General features: G+C 40.5%; 1 protein-coding gene across 1 annotated transcript in view; it reads left to right on the top strand.

The window, feature by feature from the left end:
- LOC129673393 (solute carrier family 7 member 13-like) overlaps positions 1-22063 on the top strand; it is a 57861-nt gene that overhangs the window by 5520 nt on the left and 30278 nt on the right. The window contains 1 exon segment of the mRNA XM_055603149.1: positions 2057-2329. Within this exon segment, the coding sequence (XP_055459124.1) occupies positions 2057-2329 (273 nt within the window).

Here is a 22063-nt window from a genome sequence, read left to right as displayed (position 1 = left end):
ACCAACTCAATTCTTTACAGACCTTGAAAAAAAGATTCTCAGCTTCATATGGAGAAAAAAAAACCCAGAATCTCCAAAACGATCCTGTACAACAACAGATCATCTGGAGGTATCTCCATTCCCAATCTGAAGCTGTACTACAGGGCAACAGTAATAAAAACTGCATGGTATTGGCATAGAAACAGAAAGGAGGATCAATGGAACCGCATAGAAGACCCAGAAATAAACCCACACATCTATGAATACTCGGTATTTGACAAAGAAGCCAAATCCATTCAATGGAAAAAAGACAGTATCTTCAACAAATGGTGCTGGTCCAACTGGATGTCTACATGCAGAAAAATGAAAATAGATCCATATTTATCACCCTGCACAAAACTAAAGTCAAAGTGGATCAAGGACCTCAACATAAAACCAGATACTCTAAATCAGTTGGAAAAAAAAGTGGGGAACAGCCTAGAACTCATTGGCACAGGAGACAACTTCCTGAACAGAACACCAACAGCACAGGCTCTAAGAGCAACAATCAATAAACGGGACTTCATGAAACTGAAAAGCTTCTGTAAAGCAAAAGACACAGTCATCAAAACAAAACGACTGCCTACAGATTAGGAAAGAATCTTCACCAACACTTTATCTGACAAAAGGCTAATATCCAGTATGTATAAAGAACTAAAGAAGCAGAAAAGCAACAAACCAAATAATTCCATTAAAAAATGGGGAACGGAGCTAAACAGAGAATTCTCGAAAAAGGAACATCAGATGGCAGAGAAACACTTAAAGAAATGCTCAACCTAATTAGCCATTAGGGAAATGCAAATCAAAACGACCCTGATATTTCACCTTACACCCATCAGAATGGCCAAGATGAAAAACTCAAGTGATAGCACATGCTGGAGAGGTTGTGGAGAAAAGGGAACCCTCCTCCATTGCTGGTGGGAATGTAAACTGGTTCAACCACTCTGGAAGTCAATCCTGCGCTTTCTCAGACAATTAGGAGTAGTGCTACCTCAAGACCCAGCTATACCACTCCTAGGTATATACCCAAAATTTGCTCAAGTAAACAACAAGGACATTTGTTCAACCATGTTTGTAGCAGCTTTATTTGTAATAGCCAGAACTTGGAAACAACCCAGATGTCCATCAACAGAGGAATGGATACAGAAATTGTGGTATTTTTACACAATGGAATACTACTCAGCAATCAAAAGGCAGGAAATCATGAAATTTGCAGGCAAATGGTGGGATCTAGAAAATATCATTCTGAGTGAAGTATCCCAGAAGGAGAAAGACAAACTTGGTATATACTTGCTTATATAGACCTACAAGATATGATAAACATAATGAAATCTACACACCTAAAGAAGATAATCAAGTAAGTGGACATGGGTGAAGATGATCAATCCTCATTTAGAAAGACAAATGGGATGTGCATTGAATGTATGACAGGAGTTTACCGCAAAAGGCATCTGAAAGACTCTACCTAGCAGTGTTTCAAAACAGACACTAAGACTCATAACCAAACCATGGCAGAGTGCAGGGAATCATATGAAAGAAGGGGACTTAGTATGATATGGAAAGGATAGGAGCTCTACAAGTACGAAATATATCTGGTCACAGGGTCTTTTCTGAGACTGACACTCAACCAAGGACCATCTATGGATATAACCTAGAACTTCTGCTCGGATGTGGCCCGTGGTAGCTCAGTAACCAAGTAGTTTTCCAAAGTAAGGGGAACACAGACTATTTCTAACAGGATCTCAAGGGCAGGCTCTTTGACCTCCCCCACCCAGGGGAGGAACAGTCCTGTTAGGCCACAGAGGAGTACTTTGCAGCCAGCCTTGAAGATACCTGATAAAACAGGGTCAAATGAAAGGGGAGGAGGTCCTCCCCTATCAGTGGACTTGGAAAGGGGCAGGGAGGAGACCAGGGAGGGAGTTGGGGAGGGGAAGGGAATGAGGGAGCGGGATACAGCTGGGACACAGAGTTAACAAATTGTAACTAAAAAGAAAAAGAAAAATAAAAAAGAAAAGAAAAAAAAAAAAGAAATGCCTAGCTTTAGCTGTTCTGTGGTTTTTTGGAATTCTTAATGCTCGAGGGATGAAAACATTGGCTAGATTTCAAACTGTCACCAGTTTGATGAAGATATTCGTTCTTTGCCTCATTTCTCTAACTGGGGTGGTTCTGTTAGCGACTGGGAAGAAGGAGAATGTATCCAGGTTTGAGAATGCTTTGGACGCTGAACTTCCTGATACCTCACAGATTGCAGAGGCCATTCTCCAAGTGTATTTTTCATATATAGGATCATCATTACTGATCAACATAGCAGGTAAAGCCATTCATAAAAATATCTGCCATTATGCCTTATGGGTTTCTTTAAAATTTGGGGAAAAGATAAATATGAATGTTTCATGCTTTGTAATGAAGTTCAGTTTTTCTCTATATTGTGCTCCCATGTATATTCACTAAAGTGGACTTACATTTCATTCATGCCTTTTATACAACCTTAGAAATATTAAGAATTTTGAATGAACGAATTGAGATATTTTTATACTCTATATTTTATTTCATGTGATCTCACCATCTTGAAGTTAATTAATTATATAAGCAATATATTAGTAAATTCTTAAAGCTGTCACAGATCTCGAGTTTTAATATACTTCATCTTAACTTTGAAACTGTTTTCTTCCTAGAATTGCACAGTATCAAGCTTGTGGCTCATCGTCACTCAGTATATTTGCATTGAAAACTACATTTGTACTTTTTTATATGTCTGTCACTGGGAGTAGTAAAATACCAGTTAAATTTTATTCCACACATATCTTAAAGGACTTTCTGTTTGCATAGAGTTAACTAGACATTCTGAACTGATACTTCATACTACTATGAACATCTCAGCTGTCTCTGGTATTTTTATACTAGAGACTGGGATAACAGAATACAATATTATTTTTTGTTGAGCAATAATGCTCAGCCTGATGTCACAAAAGAATTTAATAATAATTGCATACAAATTTGTCTACAATCTCTAAAAGATTTAAAGAAAATAAATCATTACATAGCATGTAAATTTTTATTCATTTTTCATTAATTTTTTAACATACAGAGTGAAAAGTTTCATTATGGCATATTAATATTTACATGTCTTGGTTAGAGATTGTTTCTCCATATGAAGGTGAGAATCTTTTTTTCAAGGTCTGTAAAGAATTGAGTTGGTATTTTGATGGGATTTGTGTTGAATCTGTAGATTGCTTTTGGCAGGATGGCCATTTTAACAATGTTAATCCTACCAATCCATGAGCACGGGAGATCTTTCCATCTTCTGATATCTTCTTCAATTTCTTTCTTCAGAGACTTAAAGTTTTTTTCAAACAGGTCTTTCACTTGCTTGGTTAGAGTCACCGCATGGTACTTTATGTTATTAGTGGCTATTGTGAAAGGTGTTGTTTCCCTGATTTCTTTCTTGGCTTCTGATTTTTTTTTTTTTTGAGTTGATTTTCTATCCTGCCACTTTGCTGAAAGTGTTTATCAGCTGAAGAAGTTCTCTGGTTGAATTTTTAGGGTCGCTCATGTATACTATCATATCATCAGCGAATAGTGACACTTTGACCTCTTCCTTTCCAATTTGTGTCCCCTTAATCTCCTTTAGTTGTCTTATTGCTTTAGCTAGAAGTTCAAGTACTATGTTGAAGAGATATGGAGAGAGTGGGCAGCCTTGTCTTGTCCCTGATTTCAGTGGGATTGATTTAAGTTTCTCTCCATTGAGTTTGATGTTGGCTATAGGCTTGCTGTATATTGCCTTTACTATGTTTAAGTATGTGCCTTGTATCCCTGATCTCTCTAAGACTTTAAACATGAATGGGTGTTGGACTTTGTCAAATGCTTTTTCAGCATCTAAGGAGATGATCATGTGGTTTTTCTCCTTCATTTTGTTTATGTAGTGGATTACATTGATGGATTTCCGTATGTTGAACCACCCTTGCATGCCTGGGATGAAGCCTACTTGGTCATGGTGGATGATATCTTTGATGTGTTCTTGGATTCGGTTTGCAAGTATTTTATTGAGTATTTTTGCATCAGTGTTCATAAGAGAAATAAGTCTGAAGTTCTCTTTTTTTGTTGGGTCTTTGTGTGGTTTGGGTATCAGGGTGACTGTGGCTTCATAGAATGAGTTTGGTAGTGTTCTTTCTGTTTCTATTTTGTGGAATAGTTTGAGGAGAATTGGTGTTAGCACTTCTTTGAAGGTCTGGTAGAATTCTGTGCTGAAACCATCTGGTCCTGGGCTTTTTTTTGAATGACCGCTTCTATTTCCTGGGGGATATAGGACTATTTAATTGATTTACCTGGTCCTGATTCAGCTTTGGTAGGTCGAATCGATCAAGAAAATTGTCCATTTCATTTAGATTTTCAAAATTTGTGGCATATAGTCTTTTGTAGTACGACCTAATGATTGTTTGGATTTCCTCAGTGTCTGTAGTTATGTCCCCATTTTCATTTCTGATTTTGCTGATTTGGATAGTTTCTCTATGCCTTTTTGATAGTTTGGCTAAAGGTTTGTCTATCTTGTTGATTTTCTCAAAGAACCAGCTTTTTGTTTCATTGAATCTTTGAATAGTTTTATTTGTTTCTAATTGCTTGATTTCAGCCCCAATTTTGATTATTTCCAGCTGTCTGCTCCTCTTGGGTGTATTTGCTTCTTTTTTTCTAGGGCTTTCAGTTGGGCCATTAATTTACTTGTATGAGATGTCAGAAATTTCTTATTGAAAGCACTTAGTGCTATGAATTTTCCTCTGAGCACTGCTTTCATTGTGTCCAATAAATTAGGATATGTTATACCTTCATTTTCATTGAATTTTAGGAAGTCTTTAATTTCTTTCTTTATTTCTTCCTTAACCCAGCTGTCATTGAGCAGCAAGTTGTTCAGTTTCCTTGTGCTTGCAGGCTTTTTTCTAATTGCATTGTTGTTGAGGTGCAGCTTTAGTCCATGGTGATCAGATAGAATACAGGGGATTATTTCAATCCTCTTGTATCTGTTGAGGCTTGCTTTGTCACCAACTATATGGTCTATTTTGGAGAAGATTCCATGAGGTGCTGAAAAGAAGGTATACTCTTTTGAGTTTGGGTGAAAAGTTCTGTAGACTTCTATTAGTCCATTTGACTTAGGACCCCTGTAAGTACCTTTATTTCTTTATTAGGCTTCGGTCTAGATGATCTGTCCCTTGGTGAAAGTGGGGTGTTGAAGTGTCCCACTATTAAAGTGTTGGGGTAGATGTGTGATTTGAGTTTTAGTAATGTTTCCTTTATGAATGTAGGTGCTCTTGTATTTGGGGCATTAATGTTCAGAATTGTGATGTCTTCTTGTTGGATTTTTCCTTTGATGAGAATGTAGTGTCCCTCCTCATCTTCTTTGACTAATTTTGGTTGAAAGTATATTTTATTAGATATTAGGATAGCTATCTCAGCTTGTTTTCTGGGTCCATTTGCTTGAAAAACATTTTTCTAGCACTTTACTCTGAGGTAGTGTTTATATTTGTTGTAAAGTTGCATTTCTTGGATGCAGCAGAATGTTGGATCCTTTTCCCCACTCATTCTGTTAGTCTGTGTCTTTTTATTGGAGAGTTGCGTTGATAGATAATAGTGACCAATGAACGTTAGTACCTTTTATATTGGAGTCGGTGGTCTTACTGTGTTCCATTGCTTGTTTTCTTTTAATTTTTATTGGGATATTATCTGTATGCTATGTTTTCTTGGGTGAGGTTGTTTTCATTGGATTGGAGTTTTCCCTCTAGTATCTTCTGTAGGGCTGGTTTGCTGTGTAGATATTGCATAAATTTAGTTTTGTCATGGAATATTTTGTTTTCTCCATCTATGTTGATTGAAACTTTGTAGGGTATAGTAGTCTGGGTTGGAATCTGTGGTCTCTTAGAGTCTGCATGACACCTTCCCAGGTCCTTCTAGCTTTCCTAGTTTCTGATGACAAGTCCGGTGTGATTCTGATAGGTCTACCTTCATATCTTACTTGGCCTTTTTCCCTTGCTGCTTTTAATATCTTTTTTTTTTTTTTTTTTGTAGAATTAGTGTTAGAAGGACCCTGGATCTGGGGCTCTGCAGACACTCAAGGGTGCACTCACTCTCAAGAAGGCCACATTGGCAGAGATCGGGGTATCTGGGCCCTCTGCTCTCTGGTTTGGCCCTGCTTGGTCTTATGCAGGAGGACTGATGCGGCCCACCAGCTCAGTGCTGCTGCAGCTGCCAGGTTAGGAAGTCCAGCTACAGCTGGAGACTGGGATGCTGGTCCAGATGCCTTCTGCAAAGTCCTGGGTGCCCGCCACTGTGCTCTCCAATCCTGGAGGCCCAGCACCTGGTATGCCTAGCTTGTATGTCGGGTATGCTGGGCTTTGGTGGGGTATATAGTGTATTATCTGTCATTGAGGGTTTGGGCAAATGAAGAAGAAACCCACAGAATAGGAGAGAAACTTTGGCACTAAACATCTAACACAAGATTAATATTCACAATATACAAAGGACTAAAAAAAAAAGAAAAAAAACAGTCAAGGAAGAAAATAACCCAATAAAAGAAACAAAAATGGCAAAACAAAACAATAACAGAACTCAAAAAGTGGTATCATTCTTAGCAATTAGCAAAATGCAATTCCAAGCAATTTTTGAAATTTCACCTCAGCCTAGTGAGAATGACTAAGGTCCATAGAACAACTCACAACATATACTGGCAAAGTTGTAGAGATAAAAGAAATATAGCTACTGAGAGTGAAAATGCAAAATGCTGTAACCAACCTGGAAAACAGTATAAAGGATCTGCAAAAAAAACTAAAAGTAATCTACCCTGTGACCCAACTAGACTGTCTGTTGTCATGTCCAGAAGTCTAGATATCTTTCTCCACAAATACTTGCTCAGAAAGCTTTGTAGCCACCCTATTTATAATAACCAGGAAATGGAAACATCCTAAATTCCTTTCAACAAATGAAAATTAAAATGTGGTTATTTGGTTGTTTTGTTTGTTTGTTTGTTTATTTGTTTGTTTTTAATGACAGTCATTCTGTTTGGGATGAAATAAAATCTAAAAACAGTTTTAATTTGTAATTTTCTTATGGCTAAGAATGTGGAACACTCATAAACACTATATTTCTTCTTTTGAGAACATCTTATTCAGCTCATTAGCCTAATTATTAATTATTAGTTTTGGATTTTGGGTGCTTAATTTTGTTGTTCTTCATACATCTTAGGTCCTAATTCTTTGTCTGAAGCATAGTGCCAAAATTGTATTCTTCTATTCTGTGTAACTTCTCTTCATTTTTATGATTATTCACTTTAGTGTACATAAACTTTTTGACTTCACATAATCTCATTTGCCAGTTCTCAGTATTGTCTAGTCTACTTTTCAACAGAGTTCTTACATACATCTTTACTTGAAGAGTTTTGCCTATGGTTTCTTCTAACATTTTATATTCTAAGGTCTTATATTAATGTCTTTGACACATTTTGCATTGATTTTTGTGAAGGATGAAACATGAATTTAGTTTTATTTTTCTGCATAGGAAATACAGTTTTCCAGCACCATTTGTTTAATGTTGTTATTGCCGATACAAGATCAAGGGAGACGTTTTCCATCTTCCAGTGTCTTCTTCAAATTATGTGGCTAGTGTCTTAACAATTTTATTTTGTAGAGCTCTTTCATTTCCTGGGTTAAGCTTATTCCCAGGTATTCATGAAACTGATGTGATCAGCACCTTTCCCTGACTTTTTTCTCAGAAAATTAAATATATAGAAAAATCTATGCATTTTGTGTGTTGTTTTTTTACATCCTGACACTTTGCTGAAAAAAATTCAATGATTATAAACTTTGGAGTGCTTGAGTCTTTTATACACAGGATAGTTTTTGTCTGAAAATAATAATAAATTTACTCCTTCTCAGTATATCTGTATCTATTTTATTTCTTTCTTTTGTCTTTTTATTATTTTTGCATAAAATTTTTATTTATTTTTTTTAATTTTATTTTTTCTTATCAGTTACATTTTATTAACTCTGTATCCCAGCCATGTCTTGATCCCTCATTCCCTCCCAGTCCCTCCCTCCCTCATCTCCACCATGCCCCTTTCCAAGTCCACTGATAGGGGGGACTTCCTCCCCATTCATCTGATCCTGTTTTATCAGGTATCTTCAGGACTGACTGCAAAGCTCTCCTCTGTGGCCTAACAGGACTGCTCCTCTCTTGGGGGGTGGGGAGGCCAAAGAGCCAGTCATTGAGTTCTTGTTAGAAATAGTCCTTGTTCCCCCACTATGGGAAACCAATTGGTTACTGAGCTACCACAGGCTACATCTGAGATGAGGTTCTAGGTTATATCCATACATGGTCCTTGGTTGAATGTCAGTCTCTGAAAAGACCCTGTGCCCAGATATATTTGGTCCTGTGGAGTTCCTATCCTTTCCCCATCAGACTAACTCCCCTTCTTTCATATGATTCCCTGCACTCTGCTAAAGGTTTGGTCATGAGTCTTTGCTTTGAAAACACTGCTAGTTAGAGTTTTTCAAATGCGCTCAGTAGACTCCTGTCATACGTTCAATGCACATCCCATCTGTCTTTCTAAACGAGGATTGATAATCTTACCCCATGTCTGCTCTCTTGATTATCTTTTTTAGGTGTACAGATTTCATTCTGTTTATCACATCTATTAGGTCTATATAAGTGAGTATATACCGTATTTGTCTTTCTCCTTCTGGGATATTTCACTCAGGATGATCTTTTCTAGATCCCACCATTTGTCTGCAAATTTCATGACTTCCTCCTTTTTGATTGCTGAGTAGTATTCCATTGTGTAAAAATACCACAATTTCTATACCCATTCCTCTGTTGATGGACATCTGGGTTGTTTCCAGGTTCTGGCTATTACAAATAATGCTGCTATAAACATGGTTGAGCAAATATCCCTTTTGTGTACTTGAGCAAACTTTGGGTTTATACCTAGCAGTGGTATAGCTGGGTCTTGAGGAAGCACTATTCCTAATTGTCTTAGAAAGCACCAGACAGATTTCCAGAGTGGTTGTGCCAGTTTACATTCCCACCAGCAGTGGAGGAGGGTTCCCCTTTCTCCACAACCTCTCCAGCATGTGTTGTCCCTTGAGTTTTTCTTGGCCATTCTGATGGGTGTAAGGTGATATCTCAGGGTCATTTTGATTTGCATTTCCCTGATGGCTAATGAGGATGAGGATGTCTTTAAGTGTTTCTCTGCCATTCGATATTCCTCTGTTGAGAATTCTCTGTTTAGCTCTCTTCCCCATTTTTTAATTGGTTTACTTGGTTTGCTGCTTTTCAGCTTCTTTAGTTCTTTATATATACTCGATATTAGTCCTCTGTCAGATAAAGGGTTAGTGAAGATTCTTTCCCAATCTGTAGGCAGTCGTTTTGTTTTGATGGCAGTGTCCTTTGCTTTACAGAAGCTTTTCAGTTTCATGAGGCCTCATTTATTGATTGTTGCTCTTAGAGCCTGTGCTGTTGGTGTTCTGTTCAAGAAGTTGTCTCCTGTGCCAATGAGTTCTAGGCTGTTCCCCACTTTTTTTTCTAACAGATTTAGAGTATCTGGTTTTATGTTGAGGTCCTTGGTCCACGTGGACTTTAGTTTTGTGCAGGGTGATAAATATAGATCTATTTTCATTTTTCTGCATGTGGACATCCAGTTGTACCAGCACCACTTGTTGACGATGCTGTCTTTTTTCCATTGAATGGTTTTGGCTTCTTTGTCAAAAATCGAGTATTCATAGATGTGTGGGTTTATTTCTGGGTCTTCTATGCGGTTCCATTGATCCTCCTTTCTGTTTTTATGCCAATACCATGCAGTTTTTATTACTATTGCTCTGTAGTACAACTTGAGATCGGGGATAGAGATACCTCCAGATGATCTGTTGTTGTACAGGATTGTTTTGGAGATTCAGGGTTTTTTGTTTCTCCATATGAAGGTGAGAATCTTTTTTTCAAGGTCTGTAAAGAATTGAGTTGGTATTTTGACGGGAATTATATTGAATCTGTAGATTGCTTTTGGCAGGATGGCCATTTTCACAATGTTAATCCTACCAATCCATGACCACGGGAGATCTTTCCAACTTCTGAGATCTTCTTCGATTTCTTTCTTCAGAGACTTGAAGTTTTTCTCAAACAGGTCTTTCACTTGCTTGGTTAGTGTCACCCCAAGGTACTTTATGTTATTAGTGGCTATTGTGAAGGGTGTTGTTTCCCTAATTTCTTTCTCGGCCCTGTTGTCTTTGGTATACAGGAGGGCTTCTGATTTTTTTGAGTTGATTTTGTATCCTGCCACTTTGCTGAAGTGTTTATCAGCTGAAGAAGTTCTCTGGTTGAATTTTTGGGGTTGCTCATATGTACTATCATATCATCAGCGAATAGTGACACTTTGACCTCTTCCTTTCCAATTTGTATCCCCTTGATCTCTTTTAGTTGTCTTATTGCTCTGGCTAGGACTTCAAGTACTATGTTGAAGAGGTAGGGAGAGAGTGGGCAGCCTTGTCTTGTCCCTGATTTCAGTGGGATTGATTTAAGTTTCTCTCCATTGAGTTTGATGTTGGCTATAGGCTTGCTGTATATTGCCTTTACTATGTTTAGATATGTGCCTTGTATTCCTGATCTCTCCAAGACTTTAAACATGAATGGGTGTTGGACTTTGTCAAATGCTTTTTCAGCATCTAAGGAGATGATCATGTGTTTTTTCTCCTTCAGTTTGTTTATGTGGTGGATTACATTGATGGATTTCCGTATGTTGAACCACCCTTGCATGCCTGGGATGAAGCCTACTTGGTCGTGGTGGATGATATCTTTGATGTGTTCTTGGATTCGGTTTGCAAGTATTTTATTGAGTATTTTTGCATCCATGTTCATAAGAGAGATAGGTCTGAAGTTCTCTTTTTTTTTGTTGGGTCTTTCTGTGGTTTAGATATCAGGGTGACTGTTGCTTCATACAATGAGTTTGGTAATGTACCTTCGTTTCTATTTTGTGGAATAGTTTGAGGAGAATTGGTGGAAGCACTTCTTTGAAAGTCTGGTAGAATTCCACGCTGAAACCATCTGGCCCAGGCCTGTTTTTTGGAGGGGAGACTGTGAGTGACTGCTTCAATTTCCTTGGGGGATATAGGGCTGTTCAATCTTTCTACCTGATCTTGACTTAATGTTGGAAGATGGAATCTATCAAGAAAATTGTCCATTTCATTTAGGTTTTCAAATTTTGTGGCATATAGGCTTTTGTAGTATGACCTAATGATTGTTTGAATTTCCTCAGTGTCTGTAGTTAAGTCACCCTTTTCATCTCTGATTTTGTTGATTTGGATAGATTCTCTCTGCTTTTTAGTTAGTTTGGCTAAGGGTTTGTCTATCTTGTTGATTTTCTCAAAGAACCAGCTTTTTGTTTCATTGATTCTTTGAATAGTTTTATTTGTTTCTAATTGATTGATTTCAGCCATGAGTTTGATTATTTCCAGCCTTCTGCTCCTCTTGGGTGTACCTGCTTCTTTCTTTTCTAGGGTTTTCAGTTGGGCCATTAAGTTGTTTGTATGTGCTGTTACGAATTTCTTCTTGTAGGCACTTAGTGCTATAAATTTTCCCCTGAGCACTGCTTTCAATGTGTCCCATAAATTTGGGTATGTTGCACCTTCATTTTCATTGAATTCTAGGAAGTCTTTAATTTCTTTCTTTATTTCTTCCTTAACCCAGCTGTCGTTGAGTAACAGGTTGTTCAGTTTCCATGTGCGTGTAGGCTGTTTGTTATTTCTGTTGTTGTTGAGGTCCAGCTTAAGTCCATGGTGGTCAGATAGAATACAAGGGATTATTTCAATCTTTTAGTATCTGTTGAGGCTTGCTTTATGACCAACTATATGGTCTATTTTGGAGAAGGTTCCATGCAGTGCTGAAAAGAAGGTATACTCTTTTGAGTTTGGATGAAAAGATCTGGAGACGTCTATTAGGTCCATTTGATTTAGGGTCTCTGTAAGTGTTTTTATTTCCCTATTTGTTTTCTGTCTAGTTGATCTGTCCCTTGGTGAGAGTGGAGTGTTGAAGTCTCCCACTATTAGGGTTTTAGGATCAATGTGTGATTTAAGCTTTAATATTGTTTCATTTACGAATGTAGGTACTCTTGTATTTGGGGCATAGATATTCAAAATTGTGATGTCCTCTAAGTGGATTTTTCCTTTGATGAGAATATAGTGGCCCTCCTTATCTTTTTTTATTAACTTGGGTTGAAAGTCTATTTTATTAGGTATTAGGATGGCTACTTCCACTTGTTTTCTCGAACCATTTGCTTGGAAGACATATTTCCAGCCCTTTACTCTGAGGTAGTGTTTATCTTTGTTGCATAGGTGTGTTTCTTGGATGCGACAGAATGATGGATCCTGTTTCTGCAACCATTCTGTTAGTCTGTGTCTTTTAATTGGGGAGTTGAGGCCATTGATGTTGATAGAAACTGGTGACCAACAATTGTTACTTACTTTAGATGTGGTGTTGGTGGTGTCACTGAGTTTCATTGCTTGTCTTCTTTTGGTGTTTTTTGTTGTGTAGTTATCTATTTCCTCTGTTTCCTTAGATGTAGTTGTTTTCTTTGGTTTGGAGTTTCCCTTCTAGTAACTTCTGTAGAGCTGGGTTACTATGTAGATATTGTTTAAATTTGGTTTTGTCTTGGAATATTTTGAATTCTCCGTCTATGTTGATTGAAAGTTTTGCTGGGTATAGTAGTCTGGATTGGAATCTGTGCTCCCTTATGAACTGTATGAATTTTGTCCAGGCCCTTCTGGCTTTCATAGTTTCTGTTGAGAAATCTGGTGTGATTCTGATAGGTCTACCTTCATATGTTACTTGGCCTTTTTCCTTTGCTGCTTTTAGAATTTTTTCCTTTGTTTTGTAGGTTCAGTGTTTTGACTATGATGTGACGTGAAGAATTTCTTTTCTGGTCTAGTCTACTTGGTGTTCTGTAGGCCTCTTGTATGTTTATGGCCATCTCCTTCTTTAAGTTCTTTAATTTCTTCTATAATTTTCTTGAAAATATTTTCCGGACCTTTGAGCCTGATGTCTTCTTTTTCTTCTACTCCTATTATTCTTAGGTTTTGTCTTTTCATGGTGTCCTTGATTTCTTGGATGTTTTGTGTTTGGAACTTTTCTGATTTTATTTTTTTCTTTGAGAGACGTGTCAATTTCTGCAAGTGTATCTTCGGCTCCTGAGATTCTTTCTTCCATCTCTTGTGTTCTGTTGGTAATGCTTACCTTTGTAGTTTCTGATCTTTTCTCCATGTTCTCCAGCTCCTGGTTTTTCTCTATTTGTGTTTTCTTTATTGATTCTAATTCTGTTTTCATGTCTTGCACCATTTCCTTCATCTGTTTGAATGTGGAGTCCTGCTTTTCAATGATAGCTTCTATTTTTTTGTCCATTTCCTCTCTATGTATCACTAATTGTGCCTCTACTTCTTTGGGTATAATTGCCTGTATTTCTATGAGAGCTTTGTTTATGTATTCTTTATTTGCCTTCATTTGTGTGGACATTTCTTTGAGAGCTTTGTGCATTTCTTCTCTGTTTGCCTCAATTTTCATGGTTATTTCTCTGAGAGCACGATTTGTTTCCTCTTGGTTAGTCTCAATTTCTTTGGCTATTTCTCTGAATGCTTTGTTCATTTCATCTTTATGGGCCTCTAATAGCTGGAGAAACATAGTTTTGAGGTCGTTTTCTTGTATATCTAGTGAAGTGAAGTGTCCATTGTTTTGTGGGGTTGCTGGTGAGGTCATTATGTCCTGATTTTTGTTGGGAGTGTTCTTACGTCTGCCTCTAGCCATCTGGTTATTTATAATCCTCACTGGTTGTTCCTCGAGATTGTAGTTTGGGCTATGATCCTCTCTTTCTGTTTTCTGGACTGTTTTTTCAGGAAGATGAGAGAGGTTCACTGCTTTGGGAGTGTGCACTGTGTTTTCAGTTTTGCCTAAGTAAAGAATGTGACACTGGCGCTATTCGCGTGCGCTTTTAGCAGGCGCAGTGTCCATGCGCGGATTCTCTGACTATTGCAGCGGCCTGCAAGCCACTATTACGCAGTTCTGACTGAGATCCAGGGATTGTTTGCCTGGATTACACTGGTGGACCCGCAAGGCAGAGGCTTCACTGTTGGGGTCGCTATCCCAAGAATCCCTCTGATGTCCACACTAGGAGTGTGGGTGGCAGGGATCTCGTCTGGTTGCTTCTGTGGAGAGGCCCTGGGTCTGGGGCAATCTCTCCCTAGAAGGCTCACTCTCTTGCAGGACCAGTTGAAATGCACAGGGGTTCCCCTTGCTCACTACTCTGTGATTTGGTCCTGCTGCGTAAGTGCACGGGTAGGCTAACAGTCAGCTCTGTGACACTGTGGCCGTAGGACTCGGTGTCCACCTTTCCTGTTTGCTGCCTCTTTGTCCTTTCCCTCTGCCAGGAGGGGTTATGTTGACTTGTCCCTGGGTGGCGCCGGAAAGAGTTAGGTTGAGTGCCCGAAAGGATTGGGTTTTCTCAGCCCCGATCTCGGGTTGGGGTACAGACAATGTGGTCTGTGGCAGATTCTGCTGGATGCCTTTTGCCTCCTCCCAAGAGGGAGTAGGGATTTTGAGCTGGGCGCGCAGCTGCTCTCCGTGTGCAGCGGGAGCTCAGTTGTGATGGCGGCAGGTACCCATGGTCAGTGAGACCTTCCAGGAAAAGACTGGGCGACCCGTGACCAGTCTAGCAACTTTCCTTCCCCGTGGGGTTTTTTGCAAATGGGATTCTCAGTCTCAGGCACCCTTGTGCCCACCGATCAGCCTGGGAAAGTGATCGGGACACGCAGGCTTGCGGCACCAGCCTGGAGACCTAAAGCCCACGTTGCTGGGTTCTCTTCCGGGTTCTGGCTGGGCAGCAGAGAGTGGACCCGACCGATTCCCATGCCGTGGGAGCCTCCCCTCACCTGGGAAACACAATCGATCGCTGTTGTTTTAGGGCCCAGAGTTCAGTCTCCTGGTCGCTGCACGAAGTGTGTTGTCCCGCTTCTCAGACACAGTGGTCTCCCGGCGCCGCCATCTTGGCCCTCAAGAGCCTGTCTTTTTATTTTTTAATTATTTTTCTTTCATATAATATATTCTGACTGCAGCTTCCTTTCACTCCACTCCTCTCAGCCCCTTTTCCATGTCCCCTCTCCCCCAGATCCACTGTTTCTGTTTCCTTACAGAAAAAAAAAAAACGCCCCCCTCCCCACCTCCCACCCCCGCCTCAGGAATATCAACTAAATAAGCCATAACAAGTCACAATAAGATGAGGCACAGCCCCTCATATCAAGGCTGGACACGGTAACCCAGGAGGAGGAAAGGTGTCCTGAGCAGGCAAAAGAGTCAAAAATACCCTTACTCCCACTCTAAGGAGTCCTACAAAAACACTAAGATATACATCCTTAATATATAAGCAGGATACCTAGCATAGACCCATGTATGCTTTATTATTGTCACTTCAGTCTCTTTGAGCCCCTATTATGTCCTGCTTAGTTGAGCCTGTGAGTTATGTTCTCCTGGCGTCCTCTACCCCTCTGACTCCTCCATTTCTTCCTTCCTATCTTCTGCAGAGTTCCTCAAACTCTGCCTTATGTTTAGTGTGGGTCTCTGTACCTACTCCCATCAGCTATTATAGGAAGCCTCTCAGATGAAAAATTGTTTTGAAAGGCCCAGCAAGGGGTCTAACTACCAGGAGGTTTGCAAAGGAGACTCTAAGGCCAAAATCGCTGTAATTAACAAGAGGTTTATTTACACCAGCAAGCTGGGGCTAACTCCACATTCAGACTAGAGTCAGCAGCAACTCTGGGTAGCCTCTGGTTTTTAAAGGGGTAGATGAGGAGGTTACAGGCCTGACATCATGGGAGCAGATATAGGGTCTATTGTGGCCGCCAGGTCCGGTCAGCTTGACATCTGGGGTATATCTGTTCTTTCCTGATATGTGCAGATTCAGCTACTGTTAAAGGTGGGAAAAGGATTATTACATTTGTGGTCAGATTAGGGTATTGTTAAAGGTGGGAAAAGCAATTTGCTCATCCTGAGAAACGGGGCTACGTGCCTTTAGTCAAAAGGTCAGGGGCTATTTGGGAGGGGAATTAGGACCATCTGGATCTGCTGCTATTTCCTTCTGCAACAGGGTGGAGGTCTCCTCTTTATTTCCGTCTGTGCAGATGGCTAGGGTCAGGAGGGGCTATTACATTCTCCTGTTCTCTGGAAGAGTACTGAGAGAATTCAAAAATATAGGTTGTAAGGCTAGTCTGATTATTACACTTTTTATTTCTTTTTTTATTAATTACAGTTAATTCACTTTATATCCCAACTATAGCCCCCTCCCTCATCCCCTCCCAACTCTACCCTCCCTCCCTTCTCTACCCATGCTCTTCCCCCAGTCCACTGATAGGGGAGGTCTTCCTCCCCTTCCATCTGACCCTAGCCTATCAGGTCTCATCAGGATTGGTTGCATTATCTTCCTCTGTTGCCTGGTAAGGCTGCATCCCCCTGAAGGGGAGGTGATCAAAGAGCCAGCCACTGAGTTCATGTCAGAGACAGTTCCTATTCCCATTGCTAGAGAACCCACTTGGAGACTGAGCTGCGATGGGTTATATTAGATGAAAACTGATCTGGGCATTGATCTATGAGTATAGAAAAAAATAACATTAGGAATCATTTCTTTGAGTTATTTTTCCAATTGTGCATAGTATGTACTCATATGTTGATATTAGCTGATAAGTAAAGGATAATAACACCAAATCCACAGACCCAAACAGGCTAAGTAACAAGGAGGACTCTGAGGCAGGGGAACTCACAGATATCCCTGGGAAGGGGAAATAGAATAGCTTATGTGGGTAGACTGTGGGAAGGTAGATATGGGAACATGGGAGATCAGATAGCAGATTGGGAGTGGTAAAACGGAGGCAGAGATTACTAGGAGAGACGGGAATTGGGGGTGGGCAATTTGGGGGAAATTACACACTAGTGTAAATGAAACTTCCAGGAACCTGTGAGGGTGACCCTGGTAACAGAGGACGTTGAGCCTGAACTGGCCATCTTCTGTAACCAGTGTACGTTCACAGTGGTGGGACTGGAACACCAATCAAGCCAAAAAGTCTTTCACCACAACCTGTCTTGCCTGCAAGATGGTGTCACAGAGCTTGCGAGAGTGGTCAGCCAGTGACTAGCCCAATTTGAGGCTCAGCCACAAGAGGGAGCCCAAGCCCCACACTGCCTGAATGTCCAGGAACCAGAAGCTGGATGGCCCAGAGACTAAGGGTAGAATGAAACACACTGGCTTCCCTCTTGTCTTGTTTCTATGTCAGTCTGCAAGTATTAGAGTAAAGACAGTACTCATATTTACCTCATTCTAAAATCTAAAAAACAAAAACAAACAAACAAAAAAAAAACAACAAAAAACAACTCCGAGTTTCTCCTCAGTTAGCTTAATGTTGGCTCTAGGTTGGAGATACATAAACATAATTGTAATGAGTAATAGTCTTCCAGGCCTAGTTTCAGCAGAGACTTTGCTTTGAATGGATATGGATTTTTTTTTTAATGCAGGCATGTGGATAATACCTCACTAAGGTTTTTTTTAATTCTTTTTACTTTTTATTTTTATTATTTTTATAATCTATTCATTTATATCGCTATTGTAGCATCCTCCCTCATCTCCTTCTGGTCCCACCCTTCCTCCCTCTTCCCCTCCTAACCTAATCCACTAGTCCATTGAAAAGAGGGGAGCCTTCCTCCCATGCCAACAGACCTTAGCTTATCAAGGCTCATTAGGACTTCCTGGATGCTCGTCTTCTGTGGCCTGGGAAGGCCACGCGTCGCCAAGGGGAAGAGAGCAAAGTGCAGGCAACCAAGTTCATGTCAGAAGCATTCCCTGCTCCCCTTGCTTGGGTACGCAAATGGAGACTGAGCTGCCTATCTGCTACATCTGAGCAGAGGGTCTAGGTCCTTTCCTCCAAGCATGATCCTTGGTTGATGTGTCGGTCTCTGCAGGCTCCCCTGGGCAAGGTTTTGAGGCTTTATTGGTTTCTTTGTGGGGTTCCTATTCCCTCCGGGTCCTTCTATCCCCCTTTTTTTTTCATAAGACTCCTTGTATTCTGCCCAAAGTTTGGCTGTGAGTCTCTGCATTGGCTTCAATCCCCTGTTGGGTGGAGCCTTTCATAGGACCTCTGTGGTAGGCTTCTGCCCTGGTCCCTCTCTTCTACCACTTCTGGTGGCTATCCTATTTGCCATTCTGAATGATATTTAAGTATCCTCCCGAGGGTCCTCCTTAGTGTTTAGCTTCTTTAGGTGTACAGATTTTAGTATGTTTATCCACAAGGATAGCAACAGAACCAAAATATCTGGGCACAGTGTTCTTTTCTGAGACTGATACTCCAACCAAGGACCATTCATGGATATAACCTAAAACCACTGCTCAGATGTAGCCCATGGCAGCTCAGTCTCCAAATGGGTCCCCAAGTAAGGGGAACAGGGACTGTCTCTGACATAAACTCAGTGACGAGCTCTTTGACAGCCTCTCCTGGATCAGGGAGCAGCCTTGCCAGGCCACAGAGGACAATGCAGCCATTTCTGATGAGACCAGATAAACTAGAGTCAGATGGAAGGGGAGGAGGACCTCCCCTATCTGTGGACTTGGAGAGGGGGATAGGAGGAGATGAGGGAGGGAGGGTGAAATTGTGAGGGGAGGAGAGATGAGGCTACAGCTTGGATGCAAAGTCAATAAACTATAATTAATATAAAAAATAAAAAAACTGTTTTCTTGATGATGTCATATGGTTTCTCTATTTTGTTGTTGTTCACATAACCTCTCTATTTATAAACATGAAGCACTGTGCTCAACTATTATTCTTTTCCTGGGTTTAAATTGTGACTTTATTAGTGGTGTAATTAGGGTTTAGTTTATGAAACTAGACGAACCATGTTTGGTAAATGTTTTAAATTGTAATGCTTTACTTTTTTAGATTTATTTTGTGGATATGAATATTTTCTCAGCATGTATGTTTGTGTACCTCTTTCATGTGTAGTTCCTGCCTTGGTTAGAAGACAATGGAAGCCCTGAAATTTGAATTACAAATGGCTGTAAATACACAATTTAGGTTATGGAAAACAAATGCACATCCTCTTCAAAAGCAACAAGTGCTCTTAATTATTGAACTATTTCTTCAGTAATGTTTCCTTGAAGGATTTTTCTATGATCAGTATGAAATTATCTTCATTATCTATTTTGACTAGTTTTGTTTGAAGTCTATGTTTTGGTATTTAATAGAATAGCAATTACCATTTCTTTCTTGGTTCAATTTCCTCAGAACCTTTTTCCATCCTTTCACTTTAAGGTCGATCCTGACTATCTGAAATGGTCAAATGTGTTTATTGGAGGAGGCAAGTATATGAGTCCTGTTTTTCAATCCAACCTGGTTGTCTATGTTTGTGATTGGTGAATTTAACTATTAATAGTCTATTTTATTATTAAAATAGCATATATTATTTCTTGTAATTTTGTTGTCCTGTGTGTGCATTCATGCATGTGTGTGTGCACGTATGTGTAATTAAAGATTTATCTTTTGTATTCTTCTACATGCAGACATCCAGTTAGACCAGCACCATTTGATGAAGATGATTTTTTTTTCATTGTGTCTCTATGGCTACTTTATGTAAAGTCAGGTGTCCAGAGGCGTGTGGAATTATATATGGCTCTTTATTATGATTCCATTTTTTGGTGTGTCTGTTTTTATGCTAATACCGTGTGGCTTTCATTAATACAGCTCTGTGGTACTGCTTGAAATCAGTGTTGTTGCTACATTCAGAAGTTCTTTTATTGTTCAGGATTGTTTTAGCTAGTCTGAGTTTCTTGTTTTTCCATATAATGTTGAATATTTTCCTCTCAAGGTCTGTAAAAATTATTTTGGAATTTTGGTGAGGATTTTGTTGAATCTGTAGGTCACTTTTAGTAAAATAACCATTTTTTACAATATTGATCCTACCAATCCATGAGCATGGGAGATATTTCCATATTCTGAAATCCTCTTTAATTTTTTCAAATACTTGAAACTTTTCTTACACAAGTCTTTCACTTTAGAGTTACAAAACTGTCCATCCCATCTTTAAAAAAAAAAGGGGGGGGGCAGAGCCAAGATGGCGACTAGCACACACAGTTTCCGAGCTGTGGAAGAGATAAAGTTCTGAGCTGATGAGTGGAAGAACTTCTGAAGCCAGGGAAACAACGGAGAGACTTTCTAAACAACAGGGAACATCGCAGGAGGTGAAAACCTTGGTCTTGGTTCACCCAGGGACTTGTTTGGGGAAGGTGAGAAACGATCCTTTGATCTCTCGGCACTCACCTCCCCCAGACCTTCCCTCCTCCTCAACACTGCGGACTCGCCTTTCTCAGCACAGACCTAACTGCCTGGGGCCTGCAGCCACTGAGGCTGAGCCCCAAGCCCTTTATCGGCAAAGGCCAGCAGTACTGTGTCTCGGAGCCCCAGATTCACACGCGATGGCTGCACCATCCTCCCAGGGCCCGAGTCTGCTAGACACCATACTAGCTCCACAGGAGCGCCATCACTGACGGTACGGCCCGCCCAATGCCACAGTGACAGAGAATACGCTATATACTCACCAAAACCAGACAGAAACGCCATACAAGCTAGACACACCAGGCGCTGGGCCTCCGAAGCTTGGAGAGCACAGTAAAGAGACCCCAGGACTTCCCAGAAAGCATCTGGACTAGCAACCCAGTCTCCAGTTACAGCGGGACTTTCTAACCTGGCGGCGGAGCAGCACTGAGCTGGCGGGGCACATCAGCCCTCCAGTTTAAGACTAACCAGGGCCAAACCAGAGAACAGAAAGCCTGGTTACCCCGATTCCTACTGACGTGACCACCCTGAAATCTCCAGCTGCAGCAAGACCTCATAACCTGGCAGTGACAGCAGCACGGAACTGGCGGAGCACATCAAAGAAGCAGGGCCAAACCAGAGAGCAGAGAGCCCAGATACGCCGATCTCTGCCAAGTGACCTGCCTGTAAGTGAGTGCACCCTTGAGAATCTGCAGCTCCCCTGATCCTGGGTCCTTCTAAAACAGAAGCCAGGCATCGAACCCCCTCCCACCCATATACCCACTTTGGGAAACAGAGGGGCACTTGGAACATTGAAGTTCCTGCTCTGTGGGTCTAATTGAGGAGTTAAGGCAGTTAATGCCAGAAATTGCGCTGCGATCATCACTAGCGCCTGCGACATATACATTGCAGAGCCCCTCCCACACACTCAAGGGTTCAACATTAGCCATCACTCTGTCCCTCGAGACACACGCCCACGCCCACTTACACACACACATATACACACGCACACATGCTTGCATTTGCCTCTGTTTGCGCCTGCGTACTTTCCTCCCACAGGTACAGCTAGTCCTCAGCACACGCTAAGGACACGAGACCTCTCTCAACTTCCTGAAGAATTCACCAGACTCGAGAGAGAGACAGTACCAGTCTGATCGGCAGAATCCAAAAACAAACAGGGAAGGTCTCAGATAAGCCAATGGCCAGGGGTAGGCGAAAGAACACTTCCAACATAAATCAGGACATCATGACTTTACCAGCAAACCCCAAAATTGATGGATACTCCAATTCATCAGAAGCACAGGAAAATGACCTTAAAGCCATGCTTGCTCAATTATTTGAGGCTCATAAGGAGGAAATGAACAAATCTTTCAAAGAGTTGGCCAGTCAATTGGAGGTAAAGAAAGAAGAAATAGACAAAAGCCTTAAAGAAACACAGGCAAACATAGCCAAACAAATAGAGGCACAAGTAGAGAAAAATTAGTGGCATACAAAAAGGAAATGAACAAAGAAATAGAGTCCATCGTAGAGAGACAGGAATCCGAATTCAACAAAATGGAAGAAATGGTGCAAGGCATGAAAACAGAATTAGAATCAATAAAGAAAACACAAAATGAGAAAACTCTTGAGCTGGAGAACTTTGAGAAAAGATCAGGAACCACAAAAGTAAGCATCACCAACAGAATACA

The sequence above is a fragment of the Psammomys obesus genome, unplaced genomic scaffold (genome assembly GCF_907164565.1).
Source record: "Psammomys obesus unplaced genomic scaffold, mPsaObe1.curated_primary_1811, whole genome shotgun sequence".
NCBI classification, from domain to species: Eukaryota; Metazoa; Chordata; class Mammalia; order Rodentia; family Muridae; genus Psammomys; species Psammomys obesus.
This window is presented reverse-complemented; position numbering and strand designations above follow the sequence as displayed.